Source organism: Dipteris shenzhenensis, chromosome 22 (genome assembly GCF_047967505.1).
Source record: "Dipteris shenzhenensis isolate YYH24624 ecotype China chromosome 22, Dip_SZ_1.0, whole genome shotgun sequence".
NCBI classification, from domain to species: Eukaryota; Viridiplantae; Streptophyta; class Polypodiopsida; order Gleicheniales; family Dipteridaceae; genus Dipteris; species Dipteris shenzhenensis.
In genome coordinates this window covers 41727310-41752059 of record NC_141617.1, presented here as the reverse complement: position 1 = coordinate 41752059, position 24750 = coordinate 41727310, and the positions used below count along the sequence as shown (strand labels likewise).

Genomic DNA, 24750 nt, shown 5'->3' with positions numbered 1-24750 from the left:
GATCTCCAAACCTGTGGGTCATTTGTAATGTAGGTCTGTGCAATGACCTCAACATGAGGAGAATTGATAGGCAAACAGGTGCCACTCCCTTGCCAGGTAGCCCCCATGTTGTGTACCACTTGAGCCAGATTGCCACAATACATGTATGAACATTGCCGCAAGTACTCTTCTAAAATAGCACCGATACATGTCAGGCATGCACATCACTGCAAGCCTCCTCACCGCTAGCGCCCCAAGTGCAAGCTACGAAGAACATGTAGACATTGGACGTACTATGAAAGCCTCTTAGGCAGTGCAGAAGACACTACAGACCATTATAATCAAGGAATGGCACAGAGACAAGAACTCCAAGATACCTAATACTCGTGTGTGATTGGATCTTTTTGCATTATTCATCCTGAAGACATAGCTTTAACCTTGTAGTAAGCAGTTTTCCTCCACAATGTTTGCTGCTTGTCCACATGCAGTGATATTCCCAAAAAGTCTTTTGCCTTATTCAATTGTCTAGTGATTTTATGCATTTGCCGAGATAAACACCTGACTACCTTTATGATGTTATTCTACACAATCTTGTGTAGACTGATTAACCTGTCTTGCTTTTCTATGAACATTATAAATGCTCAGAATGAACAATTGCTTGGATGGATGAACCCTTTCTTGAATCGTAGTTTCCCAGAACTAGAATGCTGATTATCACATGTACAATACAAAGAGACAAGTTGCATTTATCATAGAAATGGGAAACATTTCACATCTATGATTAGACAAACCCATGGACCAAGAATTTTGAATCAAAACTTATTTAAATGCCAATCAAGACATTTAGGGTATTTATATGTGCAACGTGCATGCATGCATCTTCACTAAGGGGGGGGACTATGAAACTTCATAATGGCCAAGCGAAGGATCATGAGGGACTATGCATTGAGTTCATTGCGTATGGGATAAACCTCCTAGCCCCACGTACCTGGACCATTAACACTATCTCACCCATTCACAAGGCGAAGAACTACAAGCACGTGGGCATATGCAACATAACCAAAAACTTTGAAATGATCCATTGAAGGCTTTCTCCGATGCCATGCCCCAATTCAAAACATAGTTGGCACACATGAGGCCTTCAAGCCAAAACCTGTGAGGCAACTTTTTACTGGTAAGCATGCATCTATCCATCTCCATAAGAGTGCGATTCTTGCGCTCAGCTTTGCCATTCTGTTGAGGTGTAAGCCTCACTGTAAGCTGATGCGTGATGCCTTTCTCCTTCAAAAATGCCTCAAATTCAGGAGACATATACTCCCCCCCTCTATCTGTGCGAAGTGTCTGCACCTTGAGTCCTATCTCATTCTCAACCATAGCCACAAAGTGTTTGAAATGTATAAACACTTTTGATTTTGCCTTAAGACAATAGACCCAAGTGTAGTTGGTGAAGTCATCTATGAATGTAACATAATAAAGATAACCCCCAAAAGCAGGTGTCCTCATGGGACCGTAGACATCACTATGAATAAGCTGTAATTTGCGTGTAGCTTTCACTGCACCATCCTTCTTGAAAGGAAATCTATGCATCTTGCCAAGGATGAAACCCTTGCATGCATGAGGAGAAGGTGACTCTAAAGGAGGCAATGCATCAACCATATCATGCTTCTGAAGTGTCATTAAGCTGCCATAGCTCATGTGCCCATACCTGGCCAACCATAACTCCACATTCTACATCGCAGCAGTGGGAGTGCTCACTGATAATGCAGGATCGGACCTTTTCTCATATATATTAAGCTGAAAAAGACCCCGATACAAAGTGCTAGACAACATCAAAGCATAGTCATTCTCTTTGTCTCTGGCTGCACACTTAGCATCATCAAATACAACCTGAAATCCTTCTCTATTAAGAGAGGACTCTGAAAGCAAATTCTTCTTTATGCCTGGCACATAGAGAACATCTGAAATTCTGAAATCTGTGCCATCAGTGGATGTGAGAATAATATCCCCCACTCCACACACTGAATTAAAAGAATTATTTGCACAAGTTACCTTCTTTTTAGTAGGCGGTGGATGCAGAGATGCAAAAAGGCTCTTCTTAGAAGTGATGTGCTTAGAAGCACCACTATCAAAATACCAAGTATTCATTATCTCATTGACACTGAGAGAGCATGCATCCTTAACTGCCAGTCAAGAAAGCATAAGGGTCATCATCATTAGTGGCTGTAGCATCTGAACTACCCACTGAAAAATCTGAAGTGCAAGACAGAAAAGCATAGTGCTCTTTCACAAAGTTGACTGTAACATTGCCCCCATCATGTGAATGAGGAGTTGATGCATCTGACACAGCCATACTTGAATCCCATATCTTTTCTTTAGCTATGCGCTTCTTGCATTCACCAATATAATGACTTGGCTTCTTGCAGTAGTGACAAATGTCCTTCCTCTTAGGTTTATCTACATCACCTTTAGCCTTATAAGAGGGCTGTCCTGAATCAGCTTTATGCTGATGTGCGGGCTGATTGGCATGTTGCTTTGGCTGCCCTTTTCCCTTGGGCTTGAACTTATAAAGCATGGCATGCTCGCTAGCCTGGGTTGCCATATTTCTTCGTGTCTGCTCCTCTTGCAACAGAAATCCTACCAAGTCGTGAAAAGAGAGAGGATTGCTGCCCCCCTCAATGACAAATTCAGCGAGGTGTGGAAACCAAGATAGGACTCAGGAAGAGAATTCAGAGTGGTGGTAATCATCTTTGAATCCGGAACGACTTCATCAATATTCAGCAATTGCTCCCTCAAATCTTGAAGCTTTGTGAGGTGAGTATTCATGGAATTTCCCTCATCCATATGCGTATGAGAAAGCTCTCGCTTCAGAAAGGAAACTCTGGCATCATTTCTTGTTGCAAACATACTCTCCAATATCTCCCAAGCTGCCTTTGATGTCTTGCATGACAGAATGTGATATATAATGAACCTCTTGACAGAAAGAGAAATCACTGATAGAGCTTGTGCATCTCTAGAATCCCATCTTTTCTGTTCTGCTGTGGGAACCCCTGGAGCGGCAGCTCCAACTACTTGTGCTGCATTTTGACCTCTACCCCTGCCTCCAGCTATAGGAGTGACAGGTGTAGCCACTGTATCTGGCCTTGCTTCATCTCCATTGACATAATCCCAAAGATGTCTGCCAACTAAGATGTTGTGTACCATAAAACTCCACAAGGAGTAGTTGGTGCGATCCAACTTATCCTCTTGTGTGAGGACTCCAAACACCTCATTGGAGTTGTTCTGAGCCATTTATGCCAGATAAATTTAAAAATACAGCAAATTGAACAAGTAAAATCCCTTGCGGGGATACAAAATGCACAAGTAAAATCCGCCAAAGAAACTCTGCCCATCTGCAAGAAGCCAGGTCATTACATTGGTGAATGCAAGAAGCGAATAGCTAAGGAAAAGAAAAGGGATTCAGGTATGGCTGTTTTAGATGCATCAGCTCCTAATGCACATGATAGAGGGGATGTTATAGCCAACTGTGTGGAAGAGCACTATGCCTTTCTATCTTGCATTTCAGATTTTCTAGTGGCTAGTCCAGATACTACTGCCACTCTTGAGGATGACCCATATGCTTTCTTGACTTGCAGCTATGACCTTTCAAAGGATGCATGCTCTTTCAGTGTCAATGAGACACTGAATACTTGGTATTTTGATAGCGGTGCTTCTAAGCACATCACTTCTAGGAAGAGTCTTTTTGCAACTTTGCATGCACCACCTGCTAAAAAGAAGGTGACATGTGCAAACAATGCTTCTTATTCAATGTATGGAGTGGGTGACATCATACTCACATCCACGGATGGCACAGATTACATATGTTCTTTATGTGCCAGGTATAAAGAAGAATTTGCTTTTAGTGTCCTCTCTCAATCGAGGAGGCTTTTAGGTCATATTTGATGATGCTAAGTGTGGAGTCTGAGACAAAGAGAATGACTATGCTTTGATGTTGTCTGGCACTTTGTATTGAGGTCTTTTTCAGCTTGACATTTATGAGAAAAGATCTGATCCGTCACTTTCATTGAGTACTCCCACTGCTGCGATGTTGAATGCAGAATTATGGCATGCCAGATATGGGCACATGAGCTATGGCAGCTTGATGACACTTCAAAAGCATGCTATGGTTGATGTATTGCCTTCTTTGGAGTCACCTCCTCCTCATGCATGTGAGAGATGAATCTTTGGCAAGATGCATAGATTTCTTTTTAAGAAGGATGGTGCAGTAAGAGCTACTCGTAAATTACAGCTCATACACAGTGATGTCTGTGGTCCCATGAGGATACGTGCTTTTGGTGGTTATCTTTATTATGTTACATTCATAGATGACATCAGATGTGTTTATGCATTTCAAACATTTTGTGGCCATGGTTGAAAATGAGACAGGACTCAAGGTATAGATACTTCCCACTGACAGAGAGGGGGAGTATATGTCTCATGAATTTGAGGCATTTTCGAAGGAGAAAGGCATCACGCATCAGCTTACAGTGTTTCTATCAATCTCATGGAGATGGATAGATGCATGCTTACTAGTAAGAAGTTGCCTCATGTGTGTCAATTATGTTTTGAATCGGGCTCCCACAAAGGCTTTGAAGACAATCACTCCCTATGAGGCTTGGCATGGGAGAAAGCCTTTAGTGGATCACTTCAGAGTTTTCGGTTGTGTTGCATATGCCCATGTGCCTGTGAAGTTTCGACATAAGTTGTCACATAAGGCACTTAAGTGTATCGTTGTTGGGTATAGTGCACAAAGCAAAGGCTATCGTCTCTACAATTTTGCCTCTCGTAAGATTTTTGTGAGTAGAGATATTATTTTTCCAGAGAATTCAGCACATACACATGCTGAATTTACTATTCCAGTTTCTTCAAATAATGTTCTTGAGGGGATGCTTCCTATAGCATTTGGTTCCCCAACTGAGGCTCATGCTGAAAATTAGAATTTATAGCAAGCTCCTCCTGATCCACATGCCCCTTTTCAGCCACATGTTGATTTAGTTCCTCCATAGGGTGTTGATGAAGTTGTCAGGCAAGAGATTCAAGAGATACATGCAGCCAAAACAGTTCCGAATTGGTTGCTACAGAGTCTTAGGGAGAGTTGGCTTGAGGCACCTTTTCTTGGTAGGAGTAAGGATGCAGGGGGGGCTCTTTTCGTTGAGACAGCTTATGCAGGTACTCTTCTTGATGAAGAAGAACTTGACTCTTTTGAAGAAGCCAAGGATAATGTGCATTGGATGCATGCCATGCACAATGAATTGCGGTCCATTGAGAAAAATCAGACTTGGGATGTTGTGGATTTGCTATCAGGGAAACATGCCATTGGTACCAAATGGGTTTTCAAAGTGAAAAGGAAGCCAGATGGGTCCATTGATAGATACAAGGCAAGGCTGGTTGCCAAATGCTATGCTTCGAAAAAGGGCATAGATTATGAGGAGACTTTTGCTCCTGCATCCCGGATGACCACCGTAAGGTTAGTTATTGGCATGGCTGAAAATTTTGTTTGGAATGTCCATCAGTTGGACAGGAAAACAGCTTTCCTTGATGAAGAGGTTTATGTTAAACAGCCTCCTGGATTTGAACTTTCTGGCAATACACTTCAAGTTTGCAAGCTGAAAAAAGCTTTATATGGGCTGAAACAAGCCCCATGTGCATGGTATGCCAAGATTGATGCCTTCCTGGCAAGTAAGGGGTTACATAATAGTCCCACAGAAAGCACTCTCTATAGCAGGAAGGATGGGGGGGATATTTTGGTCATCATTATTTATGTAGATGACATGCTGCTCACAGGGTCAAATGAGGAAATAATTGCAGATTTCAAAGCTGAATTTGACATGACAGATTTGGGCATGTTAAATTTCTATTTGGGGATCGAGTTCATACAAGACAAGCGTGGCATCGTTATGTCTCAATCCAAGTATGTGCAAAAGCTCTTGGATAGGTTCAACATGCAAGATTGTAAGCCTATAGCCACTCCCATGGAGCCGGGGCTGAAACTTACTATTTATGATGCAGGTGAATCAGTAGATGTCACATTTTACAGCCAGGCTGTTGGATGCCTCATTTATACAAGGCCCGATATAGAGTATGCAGTATCTCAGGTGAGCAGGTATATGCACAGCCCAAAGACAACACATTGGCAGGCTGTAAAATGCATCATCCGTTATTTGCAAGGCACAAAGTCTTATGGCTTGATGTTTCCCAGGGTGGGTGACTTGTAGATGCATGCTTACAATGATTCAGATTGGGTTGGAGACTATGATACTAGGGAGTCCACTAGCGGTAATTTTTCCTTTCTTGGCAAAGCTTGCATTTCTTGGCTGAGCAAGAAACAATCTACAGTGGCTACTTCCTGATGTGAAGTTGAGTACAAGGCAGCTTTTACAACGATAGTTGAATGTGTTTGGCTGCGTCGTTTGTTAGCTGATCTTCATCTCTTATTGGAGGGTCCTTCTCCAATTCTCACTGATAGTCAGAGTGCTTTAGTAGTGGCAAAGAATCCTGTGTTTCATGCTCGCTTGAAGCACATTGAGGTTCATTATCATTATGTCAGAGAGAAGTTGCATGCAGGGGAGATCAATATGATCTATGTGTCAACACATGACAATGTTGCAGACATCTTCACCAAAGCACTTCCACGTGAGAAGTTTGGGGCATTCGCAATGCCTTGAACTTATCTCCTTTTGGTGATTTATCACTACGTTGTACACCACATTGGCACTGCAGGGGGTGTTAGAATTACTGGTATATTCTAGGCAGTGGCCAATGTAATGTAATAAGTAGGTTAGGGGCACTTTTTCCTCATTGAGGTTTTTCCTCCTAACCACAGTTAGATCCCTAACTACGGTTAGTGGATAGGATAAGGTTTTGTCACTTAGACAAAACCTCTCACACTCTCTTGTACATTCACACTCATCTATTCAGACGTTTTTACTCACTCTTGCATTCTGCTCCCTCTTATCTCACAGCTAGTGCATGGCTGCCACGTGTTGAAAGGAGCGCCAAGTGCAAGGGATCCTAATCCAGCGCCTTCTAGCGTCACTAGCCCCTTCTCCTCCCAAAAGATCCCGGAGGGATGAGACAAGGGTCTAGAAATGGGCTAATATATCCAAGGCCCGTAAGGGCACAGACTTGTATATGGGATTAATTCGCACCAAAGGACACATGCCAGTAGCCGCGAGCCTCTTCCACAAACCATGCTCTACACACCAATTGAGGGGTGAAGGCCACAACAACCAACACCCCCTGTGAACAAACCCCAAGTTAACAAATGTGACTCTGACGAAACTGTACCACGACCAAGCACAAGGCCAAGCCAACCACAAAGATCTGCTGCCAACCACCACGTGTCGCTCACATGACAGCCACGTCAAACAGTCTCATAGTTCGCAGGTCTGGTACTTGCTCGATACCATGTTGGCTTCTAGTGCATGGCTGCCGTGTGTCGAAAGGAGTGCCAAGTGCGAGGGGTCCCAATCCCCCGCCCCCTAGCCACAGACTTTCCAAGGCCCTTAAGGGCACACGCACTTGCATATGGGATTAATTGCCACGAAAAGACTTGTGTCAGCATCAATTGAGGGATGAAGGCCACCACCTCCAACAATATGCCTCTATACCGGGTTATAATTACTTTTTTATATGGTGTCGCTACTAGGCTTTATGGTCGCTCTATAATGCCCGAAATTCTCACCTTTATGGCTTTTCCTTTGTAGATCTTTAGGGTTTTTTCCAATCCTCCTTGCACCGCTCCCTTCAAGATGCACATGCACAAGTAGATCTTCCTCCGTGGAGTCATTGTGAGGGTCCAGTCTTACATGGACTCCATCGGCTTACCTACGGTTTTACCATGGGTGAGGTTGTTTTGATGATATCTCTTGGGAGGCCGTCTACGCGACTGGCACTACTGGCCCTTACTTAGGATCGTACTTTGTGTACAAGTGGGGTGAAGAGTCTCCTCTAGGCAGCCCTTCACGTTTTTGTAGTGTAGCCCCACATTAGATTGATCGAAGGGCAACAATGATCCTTTGTCTCAGTCTCTTGCATATCACATAAAGTGCAGATCTATCTCTCACATGAGATGCCGTCTACTCGTCCTGTCTCAACCTGTAGCGTGTGTGAAGATACCTGAAACCGTGTGCGCTCACCTTCTGTGAAGAAGAAGTCAATGATCCGTTCCTGCCTCATGATCTTGCCCTTGTGGCAGGCCTATGTCCACCAGCCCCATGTTGTCATATCGGGCTTCACAGATGGGGAGGTGAGTTGCCGACATCTCTATGTCCTAAGTATGCTCCTCTTTGGCACAACTTTGAATTACATTTCCCTTGGTTTTTCTTTTCATATTCTTCCAGTTTATGATAGTAGTTGTCTCAATTTGGAACAGCTATGAGTGTACATTCTTCTCAATGAAAGGTTCTTTTACCCCCAAAAAAAAGTGTGTGTGTGTATGTGTGATCCTCATCCGTAGGGGACTGTGTTACATCTATTTTGAATCTCCTCTTGCTCGTGATTTTCTTTTCAGATTGATGACGGGTTTTCATGCTCGTTTTTCGAGGATGGTCGTTTGGCAAGTAGTTTTGGTTGTTTGATAGACATACTGCTATGCCAAACTATGTTGCTATTGGGCTGTCTAGTTGTTGTATCGTGCGCATACCATTCAACTGTATAAGCACTCTAGTGTGGATGTTTTTCCCTATTTTCGATCATCCTGGTATCGGTCTCTCCAAGATGTTCATTCTCTTGGAAACCTTCCTATGGCCCAATTAGAAGTGTTTTACTATTGCTTCCAGTTTTCAGTAGTAGCTGTTCCTCTTTGGACAGCTATGAAAGTACATTCTTCTAAATGAAATATCTACTTTACAAAAAACATGTGTGTGTGTGTGTGAGTGTGTGTGTGTGTTCATTCTCTTGGAAACCTTCCTATGGCCCAATTAGAAGTGTTTTACTATTGCTTCCAGTTTTGAGTAGTAGCTGTTCCTCTTTGGACAGCTATGAAAGTACATTCTTCTAAATGAAATATCTACTTTACAAAAAACGTGTGTGCATGGCTCACCACACCCTGTTGTAGCCATGCAGGTTGAGCTTCGATGTTGCAGTTCTCATATACTTGATTATACATATGTATGTACTGATCAAATGCTTTACGTATAATGTTCAAGGCCTTTGTAATATAAATAAATGGAGGCTGGGTTGGGATTACATCACTTGTCAAAAGCCATTACAAGAACATAATCAGCACTTCTAGCGGGCCATGAAGGTTAATTTGCGGGGTTTCGCATACTCTAAGCTGGCCTTTCTTCCTTTTCAGGGGTTATTATGTTGATTCATCATGATTTGCAGCTGCAGATCGTATATAATGACCCACATGGTCGCTACCTCATTGTTCATTGTATCATAAATGGGATATCTATGAATTTGCCTTGGTGTTGGGGTAAAGGCACTGGCCACCCTTGTAACAGTATTAATCTAGTACTACTAAGTACACTAAGTACACATTGTACTTAGGTACTTAGTGGCCCTAGTCTTATCCACAGATATATATACTAGTGTGTGTACTTGGGGAGGTACCACTCATTCCTTTATCCCCACCCACTGGTGTGTGACTACTGTGAGTGTGTCTCCTTCACTCCCTACTCCAAATCCCTCTCCCTCTCAATCTCTCAACTGGTATCAGAGCCAACGGGCTCTCTCCCTCCGCTTCCACTCCCATCTCTCCCTAGCCTACCCCTACCGTACGGACAAGTCCGTACGGCCGTACGTCGTCCGTACAGCCGTACGGACGGATCGCGATAGCGAGGCTGCAAGGGCGAGGGCGCGGGCGGCGTAGCTGCGGCGCGGCTGCAAGGCAAGGGCGCGGGCGTGCAAGCTGCAAGGAGTAGCAAAGGGCGAGGTCGCGGCAAGGGGCGCAAGCTGCAAACCAAGGGCTGCAACGCGCAGCAGCTAGCGACGTAGGCCAGGGCGAGGACAGCAGCCGAGCAAGTCGGCTGCAGCCTCGCAGCCAACAGTAGTTGGCCGAGCGGCTGACCACAGTCGGCCAGAGCCCACAGACAGCCGCCAAGGGCCGACCTTCCGTCGGCCATCACCAACAGCGTGCTACGCGCAAGCTCGAGCATTCAGCCACGAAAACATTTCGAAACTACTGTTTTGCACGAAAATCGAGTGCATAGTACAGCAGCAAGTACTCCACTTGGGGCATGGCTTTCACTCGCACTGAGGCTTAGCTGTCGAGACAGGTCTATCACTTAGCCAGTGATTGTATGTCAGTGGTGGCACTGAGTGTATGCATTGGACAGATCTGTACTTGATACTTGCAGTGTATGCCTTGTTGGATGCAACTCAATGGATTTGCAGTCAGACGCCTTGTGAGCAGTAGCAGTTGATGCCATTTACTGTGTTAATGCACGGAATGTGCTGTCAATTCAAGGGGCTTTTGATGCTATTATGCTTGGGACAAATGCTTTAGCTTGTTGCTGAAAGTACAATCACTTTTGGTACAGATTTGGTCGATTTTGACCAAGTTTGACTTTAGTCAAATTTGGGGCTTTTGTAGCCTGACCGGCAATCTGTCAAGTGGAAGCACTCTACATGCATCAAACTATCTCGTGGAGCACTACTATGCTTTGAAAGTGCAAATTTGACTTATAGTGTTTTTTTTTTTTTTTTTTGGTCAAAGGTCAATCTTTTTAATTGGAGGTCAAATCTCTGATTTTCTTCATGCATTCAAAGGGCTTTTGAGCAATCTCACTTCCAAACTGTGAATTCAGTTGGGGGGGAAGTTTCTGGAGCATATGGAGGTCTAAAATCAGAGATCTTCATCCACAATCAGAGATTCACTGTTTTTTTGACAGTCCGGGACTGTCACACAGCAAGTTTGACCAGATTTGACTGTCAAAAAAAAAAAAAAAGAGTCAAAAAGTACTGCTATCTTTTAAGAAAACAGTTCTGGGATTTTTCTGGAGCACTTTGAAGCAGCTGTACCGCACTTTCGCCAGCAGACCAGACAACAACAGCTTGCTGTACTGTTTCTGCAGCAAGTGGGAGAAAGACTTTCAGTTGGTTTTATGCCACTGAAACAGTACCAAGTTCATTTTCTGATCGTACTTCCGCTGCGGGAGAATTTTCTTGGAGTGACTGGTGCTTAATTGAACACCTACAGGGATTCTACTTTCTTTACCATGAGTTCCAGCAGCGACGTGTCGTCCTTGTTCCAGATAAAGAAGCTCGAAGGAGCTAAAAACTACGACATATGGAGGACACAGTGCTACAATGTGTTGATGCAGAAGGACCAGTACAAACCTATAAAGGAGAAGGGTGTTAAGCCCTCCAACATTACTGATGAGCAGTGGGAGAAGATGGACGGCTTGGCCAGGTCGACCATTATGCTTACAGTTGTTGATTCACTGGTTGTAGGCATCAGGGATGAACCTACTGCGTGGAAAATGTGGCAACGTCTTGAGGATACTTATGCCAAGAAAAGTGCCACGGGAAAAGCTTACTGGCTGAAAAAGCTTGTTGGTCTTCAAATGAAGGAGGGGACAGCTATGTCCACTCATATTATTGAGTTTAACAGCATATTCAGCCAGGTGATCAACCAGGGGTTGAAGCTCGATGATGAGCTGAAAGCTACACTCATCTTATGTTCTCTACCTGAGTCATGGGACACATTCAGGACTTCTACCAGCAACTCAAATGTCATTCTGTTATTTGCAGATGTGGAGAGTGCTCTTCTACAGGAAGAGATGAACAGAAAGAACAATGCTATTGGGAAGTCAAATGCTTTGAATGCACGCAGCAGGTCCAAAACACGTGGAAAAGACAAAGAAAGAGAGAGGAGCAAGTCCCGCTCTAAAAGTGATCTTGTCTGCAATTATTGTGGCAAGAAGGGACATATTGAGAAAAAGTGTTTTCAAAAGAAAAATGACCAGAGAGCCAAAGAAGGCAAGGCTCAAGGCAAGTCTAAGGGCAAAGAAAAAGAGGAGCTGAATGTTACTTATGTTAGTGACAGTGACAGTGGACGTGAGATATGTTTCACCTCTTCACTGGAGGCTCATACACTTCATGCTGGTGATGGATCAGATATGTTTTCCTGGATTATAGATTCAGGTGCTTCCTTTCATGTGACATCCTACAGAGATCTGTTTGTCAGATATGCAGGAGGGCAGAAGGGAGTTGTCTTTCTTGGTGATAACCATGCATGTTCTATCATTGGTATAGGTGATGTCAGGCTTGTTCTTGAAAATGGCCAGCAGTTAATGCTTAAAGGGGTCAGGCATGTTCCTGAGGTGAAGAAGAACTTGATTTCCACAGGGTTGTTGGATGATGATGGTTATCATACCACCTTTGGTAATCAGAAATGGAAAATCATCAAAGGGGCAATGGCTATTGCCAGGGGTCCTAAGGTTGATACTTTGTATTCACTTCATGGTGGACATTGTCCACATTCTGTTGTAAATGCCGCCGAGCTGCCAAAGATTTCATTGTGGCATAGCCGGCTTGGCCATATGAGTATTAAGGGAATGGAGCAATTGGCTCATTTTGGTTACTTGCCGAGTCTAAAATTTTCAGATTTAAAGAAATGTGAATTTTGTCTCTACGGTCGTCAAGTACAAATACCTCACAAGAGAAGGTCAGATCAGAAATTACAGCTCTTGGAGCTAGTACATACAGATGTGTGTGAGATGCCTACACTCTCTTTAGGAGGTTCAAAGTACATACTGTCATTCATAGATGACGCCACCCGCAAAGTGTGGGTTTACACTCTCAGAAAGAAGAGTGATACGTTCAAGGCTTTCACTAAGTTTATTGCACTGGTTGAAAATGAGACAGGCAAAAAACTGAAAGCCTTACGATCTGACAATGGTGGAGAGTACTTGTCCAAAGAATTTCAAGAATTCTGTGAGGCAAAGGGTATCCAAAGGGTGTTGTCTGCACCATATGATCCTCCACAGAATGGTACAACTGAAAAAATGTTCAGGACCATTCAAGAGAAAGTCAGATCCATGTTGTCACATGCTGCACTGCCCCACACATTTTGGGCTGAAGCTGTAAAGACAGCTGTGCACCTTATTAATAGGTCACCAAACAAGAGACTATGTGGTGGTGTACCTGAACAGGCATGGACGGGCAAGCCTCCGTCTTACAAACACCTACGGGTCTTTGGTTGTGTCGCGTATGTGCATGTACGCAGGGAGGACAGAACTAAATTGGATCCAAAGTCTCTTAAATGCATATTCCTAGGTTACGGTGACAAAGGTGAGATGGGCTACAAGATTTGGGATCCCAAGAACAGAAAACTTATACGCAGCAATGATGTCGTGTTTGATGAAACCATCATGTTCAAGGAACCTGTTGTACAGCAGGAACCTTTAAAAGTAACTATTGATGATGACAGGCATCATGGGCAACACAGACAGGCTGTAAATCAGCCACAACAGCAGCATAATCAGCCATTAAATGATGCTGCAGCAGATCCTAATGGACAGCCAGTTATGGCAGAAAACATCCCAATGGATGAGGCACAGTTAGGTGATCTTCCTGACATGCAAATGCAGCCAGGAATCATGGAACAGCCACCTTATCTGGGTGATGAACAGGCTGGACAGCCAGCTCAAGATGATGGTCTTTGGGTTAGAAGGTCAACCAGACAGACGCGGCAGCCAGAAAGATTTGTTCCAGGCATTGATTATTTGATGCTCATTGATTGTGGAGAGCCTTCATGCTACAGAGAGGCTAGGCAGAGGGCAGACAAGGTTCAATGGGATCTTGCTATGAAGTCTGAAATGGACAGTCTTCACAAGAATGGCACTTGGGAATTGGTACCCTTGCCTACTGGTAAGAAGGTACTGCCATGCAAATGGGTTTATAGACTTAAAGTCACACCTGGTGAAAAGCCAAGGCATAAAGCCAGACTGGTTGCCAAAGGGTTCAAGCAGGAATATGGTGTTGACTTTGAGGAGATATTCTCTCCCGTTGTCAAGATGACAACACTCAGAACTATATTAGCATTGGTTGCACATGCAGATATGGATTTGGTCCAAATGGATGTCAAAACAGCATTTCTTCATGGTGATTTACATGAAGAAATTTTTATGCAGCAGCCAGAGGGTTTTACAGTGAAGGGCAAAGAGAAGCTTGTATGCAGACTGAAGAAAAGTCTTTATGGTCTAAAACAGGCACCCAGGGAATGGTATCATAAGTTTGATACATTCATGCGAACCCAGGGTTACAGGAGAAGTGACATTGATCACTGCTTATATACCAAGAAAGCTTCAGATGGCAGTTTACTTATCCTCATTTTGTATGTGGATGACATGTTAATTGCTGGAAAATCTCATAAGGAGATGAATGCCTTGAAAAAGAGATTGCACCAGACCTTTGATATGAAGGATCTTGGTGATGCCAACCATATATTGGGTATGCGCATACTTCGGGATAGGGAAAAGCGGTTGCTATACTTGTCTCAGAAGGAATACATTGGCAAGGTGTTGCAGAGATTTCACATGGAGGGGGGGAAGAGTATTGGTACTCCATTACCTCCTTATGTGAAAATCAGTGCTTTGGACAGCCCTCAGACAGATGCTGAGAGAGCTGAGATGTCAAAGATTCCGTATGCATCAGCGTGTGGCAGTCTCATGTATGCTATGGTTGCAACCAGGCCCGATATTGCGTTTGCAGTGGGAGTGGTTAGCAGATACATGGCTAAACCTGGCAAGAAGCATTGGAATGCAGTGAAAGGTGTCATGAGATACCTGAAGGGTACACAGGACTTGTGTATATGTTTCGGCAGTCAAGATGCAAAAGTGCAGGGTTATACAGACTCTGATTATGCCGGTCACCCTGATACCCGGAAGTCTACTACCGGCTATGTTTTCACTTTCACTGGAGGTGCAGTGTCGTGGGTATCTAGAATGCAGCAATGCATTGCTTTGTCTACTACAGAAGCTGAATATATTGCAGCCACTGAGGCGTGCAAGGAAGCTATATGGCTATCTCGGCTAGTGGCAGATTTGGGCTACTCTAGTGATACTCCATTGTTGCATTGTGACAGTCAGAGTGCCATACAGTTGGCACGAAATCCTGTTTTTCATGCAAAGACGAAGCACATCGACGTGAAGTATCATTTTATCAGGGAGGTGCTTGAGAACAAGCAACTTCAGCTTGTGAAAGTTCACACTGATGACAATCCAGCAGATCTGTTGACAAAAGGATTGGCTGCTGAGCGGTTTGCACACTGCAGACGGCTTATGGGTATAGGATAAGCAGACCAACTGGTCCTGTACATGATGATGTATATTGCTGTTTTTCTTTTACTCTCTCTTATGGGCACACTGCCTTTAAGTGGGAGGTTGTTGGGGTAAAGGCACTGGCCACCCTTGTAACAGTATTAATCTAGTACTACTAAGTACACTAAGTACACATTGTACTTAGGTACTTAGTGGCCCTAGTCTTATCCACAGATATATATACTAGTGTGTGTACTTGGGGAGGTACCACTCATTCCTTTATCCCCACCCACTGGTGTGTGACTACTGTGAGTGTGTCTCCTTCACTCCCTACTCCAAATCCCTCTCCCTCTCAATCTCTCACTTGGTTTATGCCTCACATACTGATTTTCTGGCTTATTATTCCTGGAGGGGAAATGCTTTCCGATGTGGGGATTTCAACAATTCCCTTGACACCAAGTATAGTAGTACTGAGAAATCTCACATGCTATGGTGAGAGAGAGATGATTGGACTCACATGTCTGAAACTTTGCATGCTGCATCTTATGCATGCTCGTATATGATACAATTTTCAACACAATGCATTTACTCAATATTGGGCTCGGCTAGATCAATGGTACATGCCCTAAGGGCAATCTGATGATCTTACTTGTGAGATGGCTTTGGATTATTCTCTATGCTTATTGGATCATTTTCGAGTATCTATGACTTTGCATTTTGGCCTTCGAGTGCATGATGAGCAGTTGCCCCACAATAAGCATTGGTCAACAATTCTTATTTTAAACATCATGTCTTCAGAACTAGGTCACAGCTCTTGTTGATAGACTTGGATTGTATGCCTAAGTATATGCATGGGGTCGATTCTCTTCGGGCATGCAGGATTTGATGCAAGAATATGGCAAATGCTACATCGTGATCTACACCGCAAAGTGGCAAATGCAAAGAGCCAAATCCAGCACTTTACCGCTGTTATGCAGCAACATCCATTGTCCCTTGAAGAACAATCTGACTTTCAGGCTGCTCTTCATGAGAACGATCAACGAGAGTTTAAAAAATGGCAATTACGTTCTCATTAAAAGAAGCCATGTATGATAAAGGCTGCTCTTCCAAGGTTTTTTTCAAAAGCCTCCATACCTCCATGCGGATGCATTCCTTGCATCGGGTGCTACAATGGTTCATGGACAGAGAAAAAACGACAGCTTGATGATGTGGTACAGCATTATTACACTGATCTATTTGCAACCCCTCCTCCTTCTTCACCTGTAGAGGTTTATGCCCGGGAGATGTTTCTTCAAAATGTTTATCCAGTGACCCCTCTAAAAGTCATATACAGCTGGAGGATTTTGCTCTAGCCGTCGGGTACAATCGAATTGCTCCCGCTAGAATTTCCTCCTCTGTCCACTCCCTTAAGGGACCTCTCCTGCAAGATCAAGGTGTTCCGCCAAGAACATCCGAGTCGCGCGGTCCTCCTCCTCAGTTCTCCTTTATTGGCTGCTTTGCAAGGCTTGGCAGAGGGAGAGATAAACTCCCACCCTCCTCAAGGGCCTCCCCCTCTTCCCCGATCCCTTTAGGCTCCTTGTGGAGAATATCCACCAGCTCAACTCTCGTATTATCATCGTCGATCTGGCCCGCTCGGGTATAAAGATCGTCATAATCATTATAATCGTCATAATCAGCATGCTCCGCCTCTCTTCCGGGTGCGCTATCAGATGAATACTCCCCCCTTTCTACGTGGGGATCCTCTTCGGCCCCTTCAAGCCAGTCTTCTTACTCAAAGGCTTTTTTATCCCTAAAATAGCCGAGCCAAGGCTCCTCCTCCATCAATCTATATACCAGCTGTGGGTTGCTCTATTGGTCAACGATGCCCTCTTAGTGCCATGCTATGTGCTGTTATTGCTACTCTTCTGCTCTTGTTGCATATATCCGCCTTGGTCCCGCAGCAGCGTTTGCATGGCAGTGATTTTCCTGGAGGTGTCCCTTTTGTGAGCGAGGCTTACGCAGATGACTCTTTTTTCTTTCCACGGAATTCTGAGTCGAATTTTAACTTCTGCAAGCACTTGATTTGTATGGTCTTGCAGCAGGGCTGAAGGTGAATTTAAACAAATCCAAGCTCATCCCTTTGCATGAGTGTGACTAGCATCGCCTTTTGTGACCTGCCTTTTTGTCACCTTTGGAATGCATCATTTGGGATATCCTATCGGATGGCATATTCCATTGCCTCAGGAGAGACAGTGGGTGATTCAAAAGCATTTTCAGAAAATTGGTTATTGGAAATTGTTGACTCGGCCACTTCATGTTTGCCTTCGGATTGTGCAGTCCATTATTATGGCATATGTGCAGTTCCATTTGTTGCTTATTCCTTGGACGTCTTCAAACATTGACAAATCTATTTCCAAGGTTATAGAGTGTTTTTGGCACACTGAAATTGGTCAGCCGCTCCGCCTCCCTCAAATATAGTTATCTTTGTACACCCAAGGTGCATGGGGCTTAAACATTCTAAATATTGACACTCACATGTTGACTTGCAAGGCCACATCCTTGCTCGCCTTTTTGGAGCAACAACAGCCCTAGACAATTATGCTTTCTTGTCTAGTAGGTTCTCTTCGTACAGATGCCTTTGGCCATTGGATTCCTGCTATTCCGGATGTTATTTTTAGGCAGTTATATGGCTGGATTCCTGGGTGTCCCTTCCACCCGTTTGATTTAGTATTGGCAGCAACTCATGGGTCACCTAGTTTGGTCAAGTCATCCTCGTGATCCTAGGAACATACTCTGTTAGCAAAGCAACCATTGGAGCGTAGTGGTTGATCCCCCTTTGGCTCTTCGCATGCATCATTTAATATTTCTGATGCGGTAGATGTGGTGGATGACCGGGGCTAGGGATAGTATTTTTTGGGCTTGCATCATAGGTTTATTTGGCACGACTTTACCACTATGTTGCATTCTTTTCAGCCGGTACCGCACTTGTTTTCTACTCTTCCTTTGTTGGATTGGAAGTTTGAGCGAGGGCTCCCAGGTTACTTTCCGTTCTCCTTTGCAGGTCTTTTAACCAAAATGACTTCTAATTTATTACTTCCACAGACATTTCTAGCAGCTCGACAAGTCTCTTGCTTGGTGGCAAACTTGTGTTAAATATATATGGAATAGTAAACTCCTTCTCAAGCAGCCGGTGTTCTTGTGGTGCGAGTTTTGTGGGTGCATTACAAGTGGGTTCTTTGTTGACTGCTAGGCGGATTGCTTCCTTGGGTTACCTTCACATGTTCACATCTGAAGGAGACGATGTTGCATCTTCTTTGGTCATGTCCTATTGCTTATGATTTCTTCTGCATTTCTTCATATCCTTTTTCCCAGGATTTTTGGTTGTTTGGTAGATATCCCCCACACCAAATTATGATCAGTGCTTTTATTGGTGTCGTTGCTAATCAGGATCTCTAGAACTTGAGTATGTGAGGGTTGTGACTAAAGACTGTTGGAACCCTAATTTGACATAGAATCTCTCCTCCACACTTTCATTTGAGGGGGGGTGGATTTGTTGAGTGTGTTGTGGTGGTATTTTAAGACCAATGTATCTTTCTCACAATACCACCTACACCACCACTCACTCGCACTACCTATCATGGCATACACTTCAACCGCAGTCATTCGTCTATATACATCGCTTACATATATTGACTTCATACCCCTACTAGAAGACCGTGCAGCTTTCATCACTCGCTCACTTCAAGAGGTTGCACATCACGCCTTCCCCTACACTACCCGTTCCACTCATCCACCACCTCTTTGGATCGTCCCCTGCAATAGTTGGTATTATGATAAGTGCAAGGGTTTGCACCGTCGACTCAGATTGGAGACCAAACATAACCTTTGGAGTGAATTGAAGATGATGCGTGACTATCGCGGCTGATTGGTGCGCGAGAAGAAGTAGGCCTTTGTCCGCCGTAAATGAGGAGTTACTAAACATCTTGTTCAGTAACAACTCAGGATTTTTGGTGGAAATTCCTTGAGCGGCTGTCCCCTTCACTCCGCAGAGATACTCAAGTTTGGCACGCTTATGCACTCACATTTATACGACATTTCCACATCAGCCCGCCGTTCTTGACCTCTCACACTCACCACACCCCACCTCCCACCTTCTCGTCACTGAGGGTGGTGTTAAGGACATGTGATGAAGCTTCATAATGGACGAGCGAAATATCATGAGGGTTTATGTACTCAATTCATTGCATATGGGATTAATATCCTAGCCCCAATCTTAGTAAATCTCTTTAATGAAGCTGTTTGCCTTGCTTTCCACACACCTGGACCCTTAACACCATTTCACCCATTCACAAGGTAGGGGATTCCATGAGCCCTAAGAACTATAGGACCATCATGATCATACATGTTATGTCCAATACGCATCAGTACTTGATACCGAGATGAGTCGATTCACAGAGATGCATGGGCTCAAAGTAGAGGGGCAGGCCGTGTATCATTGAGGAGGAAGGGTCTATTGTTTCTTTGTGAATTTCCGCAAAGCCTTTGATATGGTATCGAGAGCGCACCTAACAATTGCAGGAGCTGCGTTATGACCAAGAGATCATTTGGGCTGTCATGGCACTTTGCAGACATTGGGTGGGGCTAGATGCGCTCTTGCAGGTACTTTGATTCAAATTTTGTGCTGTACGCATATGATGTGGTGCTTTTATCCTCCTCTACAAAGGGTCTCCAGAGACACTTAGATGCGTTTCAGTCCTTTTGTGAGTCACATGACAATCTTGGTAAGACTAAGGTTATGATCTTCAGTACATCCTGAGAGTAGCTATGCATAGAGACGAGTTTACCTTTGATGGATCATGGGTTGGTCTTACACATTCCTAGGGGTTCTCTTTTCTGGCCCTATTTTTACGATGATACCAGTGATGCAAGCCCGTCTGAGCAAAGGGTATGCCTTGTTAGCCAGGCTAAAGAGGCAATGCTTCCACTCGCACTTTCAAGACCCTCGGACCAAGGTCCTCTTATTCAACTCCTTGGTCCGATCGGGCCGGATCTCTCAGATATAGAGTGGGCTCATGTGAAGTGTCTCCAAGTTCTCATGTTATCACAGATGCTTCGCAGTAAGCCGTTGGTTCCCCACAAGACCATTCAGACAGAGTTTGAATCATTTCCATTTCAACTTGACGCATCATTCCAAGTCATCATGTATCTATTGGTGTCAGAGGATACGGTGACTACACTTCAAGACGTTGCAGACTACCATGGCTAGCATTGTCCTCTTTTATGGCCCTAGCTGTTAAGGGTGATGAGAGATGCTAGTATGCACACTCAGACAGGTGATTCGAGAGATTGTGGCTCCACATGGATAGACTTCCTCCCTTTTAGTACAACATTGACGCACCATTTCTCTCAGTTAGGTATCACGAGATCAACCAAGTCATACACGAGGACCTCCTGCAGCTACACACTTTTTGGACTTGGTTGGAATCGAGTGAGCTCCCAATGAAACTTAGCTTCTACATGGATCACTGCCTACGCATTTCTGACGAGGGATTTATTGATCCTCTAGGATATAATCGGATTCACCTCCCACATTCACTGAGATCTCTATTGGGCAGTTCTGAGCTTCTTTACATCGACTCCGTATTGAAAGTGGGCGAGTTGAGGGAGTACAGAGGGAGGCGCGCATATGCACTTTGTGTGATCTATAGGAGATTGAGTCATAGCAGCATTTCATCTTTAGATGCCGAGTACTCTGAGATCCCAGGCCACTACTACTGTCTCTTAGAGATAGCTTCGGGTTGCTCCCCGCTTCCTCTCTTTCCCAGACCAGAGATATTTGGCCGCCTTCATTCATGAGGTAGTTAGACATCGAGAGCACTTACTCAGGTCACGAAGATAGGGGCAGGGCACACTGGTAGACTCTACTCAGAGTATGATGGCATAGTTTTTCCATCCGAACCGCACAGGCTATCAACCCACGGGCCTTCGACACGGACATGACCTAGAGCTAGCGACATGACATATCCGACAGGGAATGGACACACAAATTACACTTGGAGACATCCCTTCCATGTTTAGGGTTGGAGCATGACCAACAAGGGTCACCGTAGCCCTAGTTAGATGCAAAGCCATTGCCAGGAGACCACATCAAGCCGTGTCCACAAATAGTTGACAACACTCTATCTTTGACTTTATACTACCACTGCCCCACCGGTCACTGGATTCATGATCTTCTTCCTTGAGGGGGAGGATCCTGTCTCTGCGATATTGGACCGGATTTTACTTTGTATTTTGATGACACACGATGATAGTGGTGATGGGGATGGTCTTGTTGATGTTATGCTATGACTCTGTAACACTGATTTTCTTATGGCTATGTAGCATGTAGCATTTAGCATGGGTGTTGATGCTCGTTTAGCAGCTCCATCCTTTCAGCTTGTTGTATCAAGTTTCTCATAGTCTCATCGACCCATCAGACTTTTAAAGACTCTCTCTCTCTCTCTCTCTCTCTCTCTCTCTCTCTCTCTCTCAGGCTAGGGAACCTTACCTCCATGCTTACTGGGCCTGACGCACGACCCATAGGAGTGACTGTGGTACTTGTTGCCGCCGCAGGGTCACGACCAGGAGACTTGAGCGAGCTGTACATACCAACAGCCGCCAGCACCCTATCACAAGATTTGTACCCCCGTAGTCTCCTCACACACCTACCGCCCCTCCTACGGTTGACACTCTCGCCGAATTCCACTCAGAGTGTCTTTTTATGTACCGATGCCATCATGGGCAGGATTATGGATTTTTGTTGTATGCATCCTGGGTGTTGATGCCCGTTTAGTGGCTACTCTTCATCTTCTGCTTTGCCTTCCTCGTTACCTTCGTCAATTCTTCTAGCAAGTCCACCCATCAGTTCATTGTATCAGCTTCTTTTAGTCGCATAGACCCTCTTTGGTCTTCGGAAGACTTTAATAGACTTTCTTTCTTTCTCTCTCTCTCATTCCTTTTAATGATTTCTGCTTTTTTCTTCTTTTTTGCTATTGGAGTTTTGTTGTTTGGTCGGATTCCAAAGTTTGGTAAGCATTGAGTTTACCCAAGAGATCCCAGAATCTTTTGAAACCCAGAAGACAACTTATGCTTGGGTCCTGATGAGAATATAAGCGTAGCTTTTCTAGTAAGTTTTTTTTCTCTCATTTGCTCATAATTTTGTTTTACAAACTCCTCCTTTCCTTTCTTCTTTTGCTTGTTTGATAAAAAGTTAATTTGTAGGATTGGATATTTTCTTCTCTTATCAAGGTATATATCTTTTCTGGCTCCTGTTTAAGCTGTGCTACTTATTAATGGTAAGTCAAAGCGGTGAATGATCTTTCATTTTGAGAGTGAAAACACTTTGTTTTGCAATAAAAGGATTTTGTGCAAATACCTCCTAAAATTTGTGGCTTTTTCTCCTTGACATGCAGCAAGATCAGTTTGAAAGATCACTCCCAACTTTCATTCAGCTTTTGGACCTAGATGACCAAGAGCAAGAAGAGTACTGGGAAGTAATGGATGCGGTCCTTAAAGGACAAGAGGTGAACACTGTAGATGCTTCTCAGGAATATGACGAGTCTACCAATACTGTAGTTCAAGCCAGCACTTCCACGGAGGCTCGGCTCAATAATAAGGTTTCTGCCTTTGGCAACACTATTCAGTCAATTTACCTCATTCAGTAGAAAGATCTGTGTCAGGTGTCATTTGTCGGTTTTGTTTAATTGTGCTTTTGTGAGTTTCCTTTTTCTAGGTGAGACTCCTACGATCGATGCTTCAGTGGGAGAAGCAGCTTCGCTCTGAGGCTGCTTTGGAGGGAGTGTTGACTATTCTACATCCGGATCACCCAGATACAGCAGTATTAGCTGAAGTCCTTGTCATAAGATGGCCTGATGGGGAGATTATGCGTATGCCTTCTGGTAGTACGGCAGCTGATGCTGCTCGGAGAATGGGTATGGATGGGAAATTCATATTTGTTAATGGTCAAGTTGCTCTTCCACACATGCAGCTTTGGGATGGTGACATAGTTGAGGTGAGAATGTAGAAGTCGTCCTCCTAAAGAAGTAAGAATGACGGTGGCCATTTCCAGTATTACCATGGTGGCGCAAATTTGTGTCACTTCCCTTCTCTGTGGGTACATGATATCATCTCACAGCCAGGGATAGCAGGTATTACATTTTTTGTGACCCATTTCATGCTCCAGCATACATGGGTTCCAGGAGCTGGCAGTGAACAGGCTTAGCAGTTTCTGTGCCAAATGGCTTTGAACTGCATTTGTACAATCATCTTGGAAAGGCATGAAAGGAGGTTGCTCCTGACAGAAGAAAGCTTCAATTGTAAAAAATGTGTGTTCATATTGAGGCCCTTTCAGGCGGACATCTGGGTATGTAAAATTGCCAGATTGTATATAATTGGCCGTTGTAATCAATTTTCCCTCTGTAAATCCAGAAGTCCAGAATGTATATAAGTTACTGCAAGATTTTGGTGAAGTATTTGAACACGTATTGTACCTTCATTATGTTCTCCATTGATTATTGAAATTACAAAGAGCAGTCTCGATGATCTCAAAGAACTCCTTTCTTTTTTAGCTTCCCTATGATCTTCATCATGCCAGACTTATTCCATAATGCTGTCTTTGTAGTTTGAAAATTTTTATACAAATTTGAAATCAAACAGAGTCAATTTATTCTTGTAACACATGATGTGGTCGTATTAGCCTTAATGGTCATTGCAAGCTCCTCATTTGTTGGGTTTTAGTTATTACAACATGGTCAGGAGTCTTCAAAGTCATTGATCCAATAACCTTCTAGTTCTTTTGTTAGTTGTAGGAAAGCTCATTACTCATCACATATTACACCTGCCATGTGTGGTCTGGAAAAGGACTTCGTTGATTATTGCATTCCTTGATTCATGCATCTGCTAATTTTCAAACGATGTCATCGGATGCATATCGTGTCATCACATGACCTATCTAAAAGAATGGCATTCATCAACACCATTGAACTCTTTACTATAGTCTCATCAGACATATATTCTTAGAAGTCATGCATGGACTCAGCAAATCCAATAACATACAGGAATAAAGATGGTGCTAGAGGATTAAGGTTTGGGGAAATTAATCATGGCCCTTCATGGAACGGCTAAAATGGGGGCCTTTCTCTTTGCAGGGCAACCTTATTCATCTTGAGATAGAGTAGCCAGAGAGGAGTAGGATGTTCCAGAAGTAAGTATCAAATTGCAGATGTCATCTAATCTATTTCTAGAAAAGCTGCAATAATATTTTCGTGCACTTTTCCCACAACCGCAACAGATCAGGTCCAGTACTTGTTACAGAAGCCTGACAAGAAAGGCACTCTGCAGGTCACACACATGCCTCTTAGAAGGTCTATCACGAAAGAAGGGGGCTGTAAGAGTAGAAGGGAGAGGAGAGAAGGGGGCTTAGAGAGTAGAAAGGAGGGGCTGAGAGAGTAAAAGGGAGTCGAGAGCAAGGAGAAGGGAGTGGTGAGAAGGGTCTGAGAGGAGAGGG

At 44.0% G+C, this 24750-nt stretch overlaps 1 protein-coding gene across 2 annotated transcripts in view; it reads left to right on the top strand.

Moving 5' to 3' along the window:
- The window catches only part of LOC147888121 (uncharacterized), a 140842-nt gene extending 117032 nt beyond the window's left edge, over positions 1–23810 (top strand). Inside the window, exons 17-18 of one of the 2 annotated variants that reach the window (XM_087393465.1) lie at positions 22658–22861; positions 22978–23810. In XM_087393465.1, coding sequence (XP_087249591.1) covers positions 22658–22861; positions 22978–23268 — 495 coding nt within the window. In that variant the 3' untranslated portion in view covers positions 23269–23810. The remainder of the gene's footprint in view (positions 1–22657; positions 22862–22977) is intronic. The other variant, XM_087393466.1, reaches the window with a different exon arrangement.
- The last annotated feature ends 940 nt before the right edge of the window (positions 23811–24750 follow it).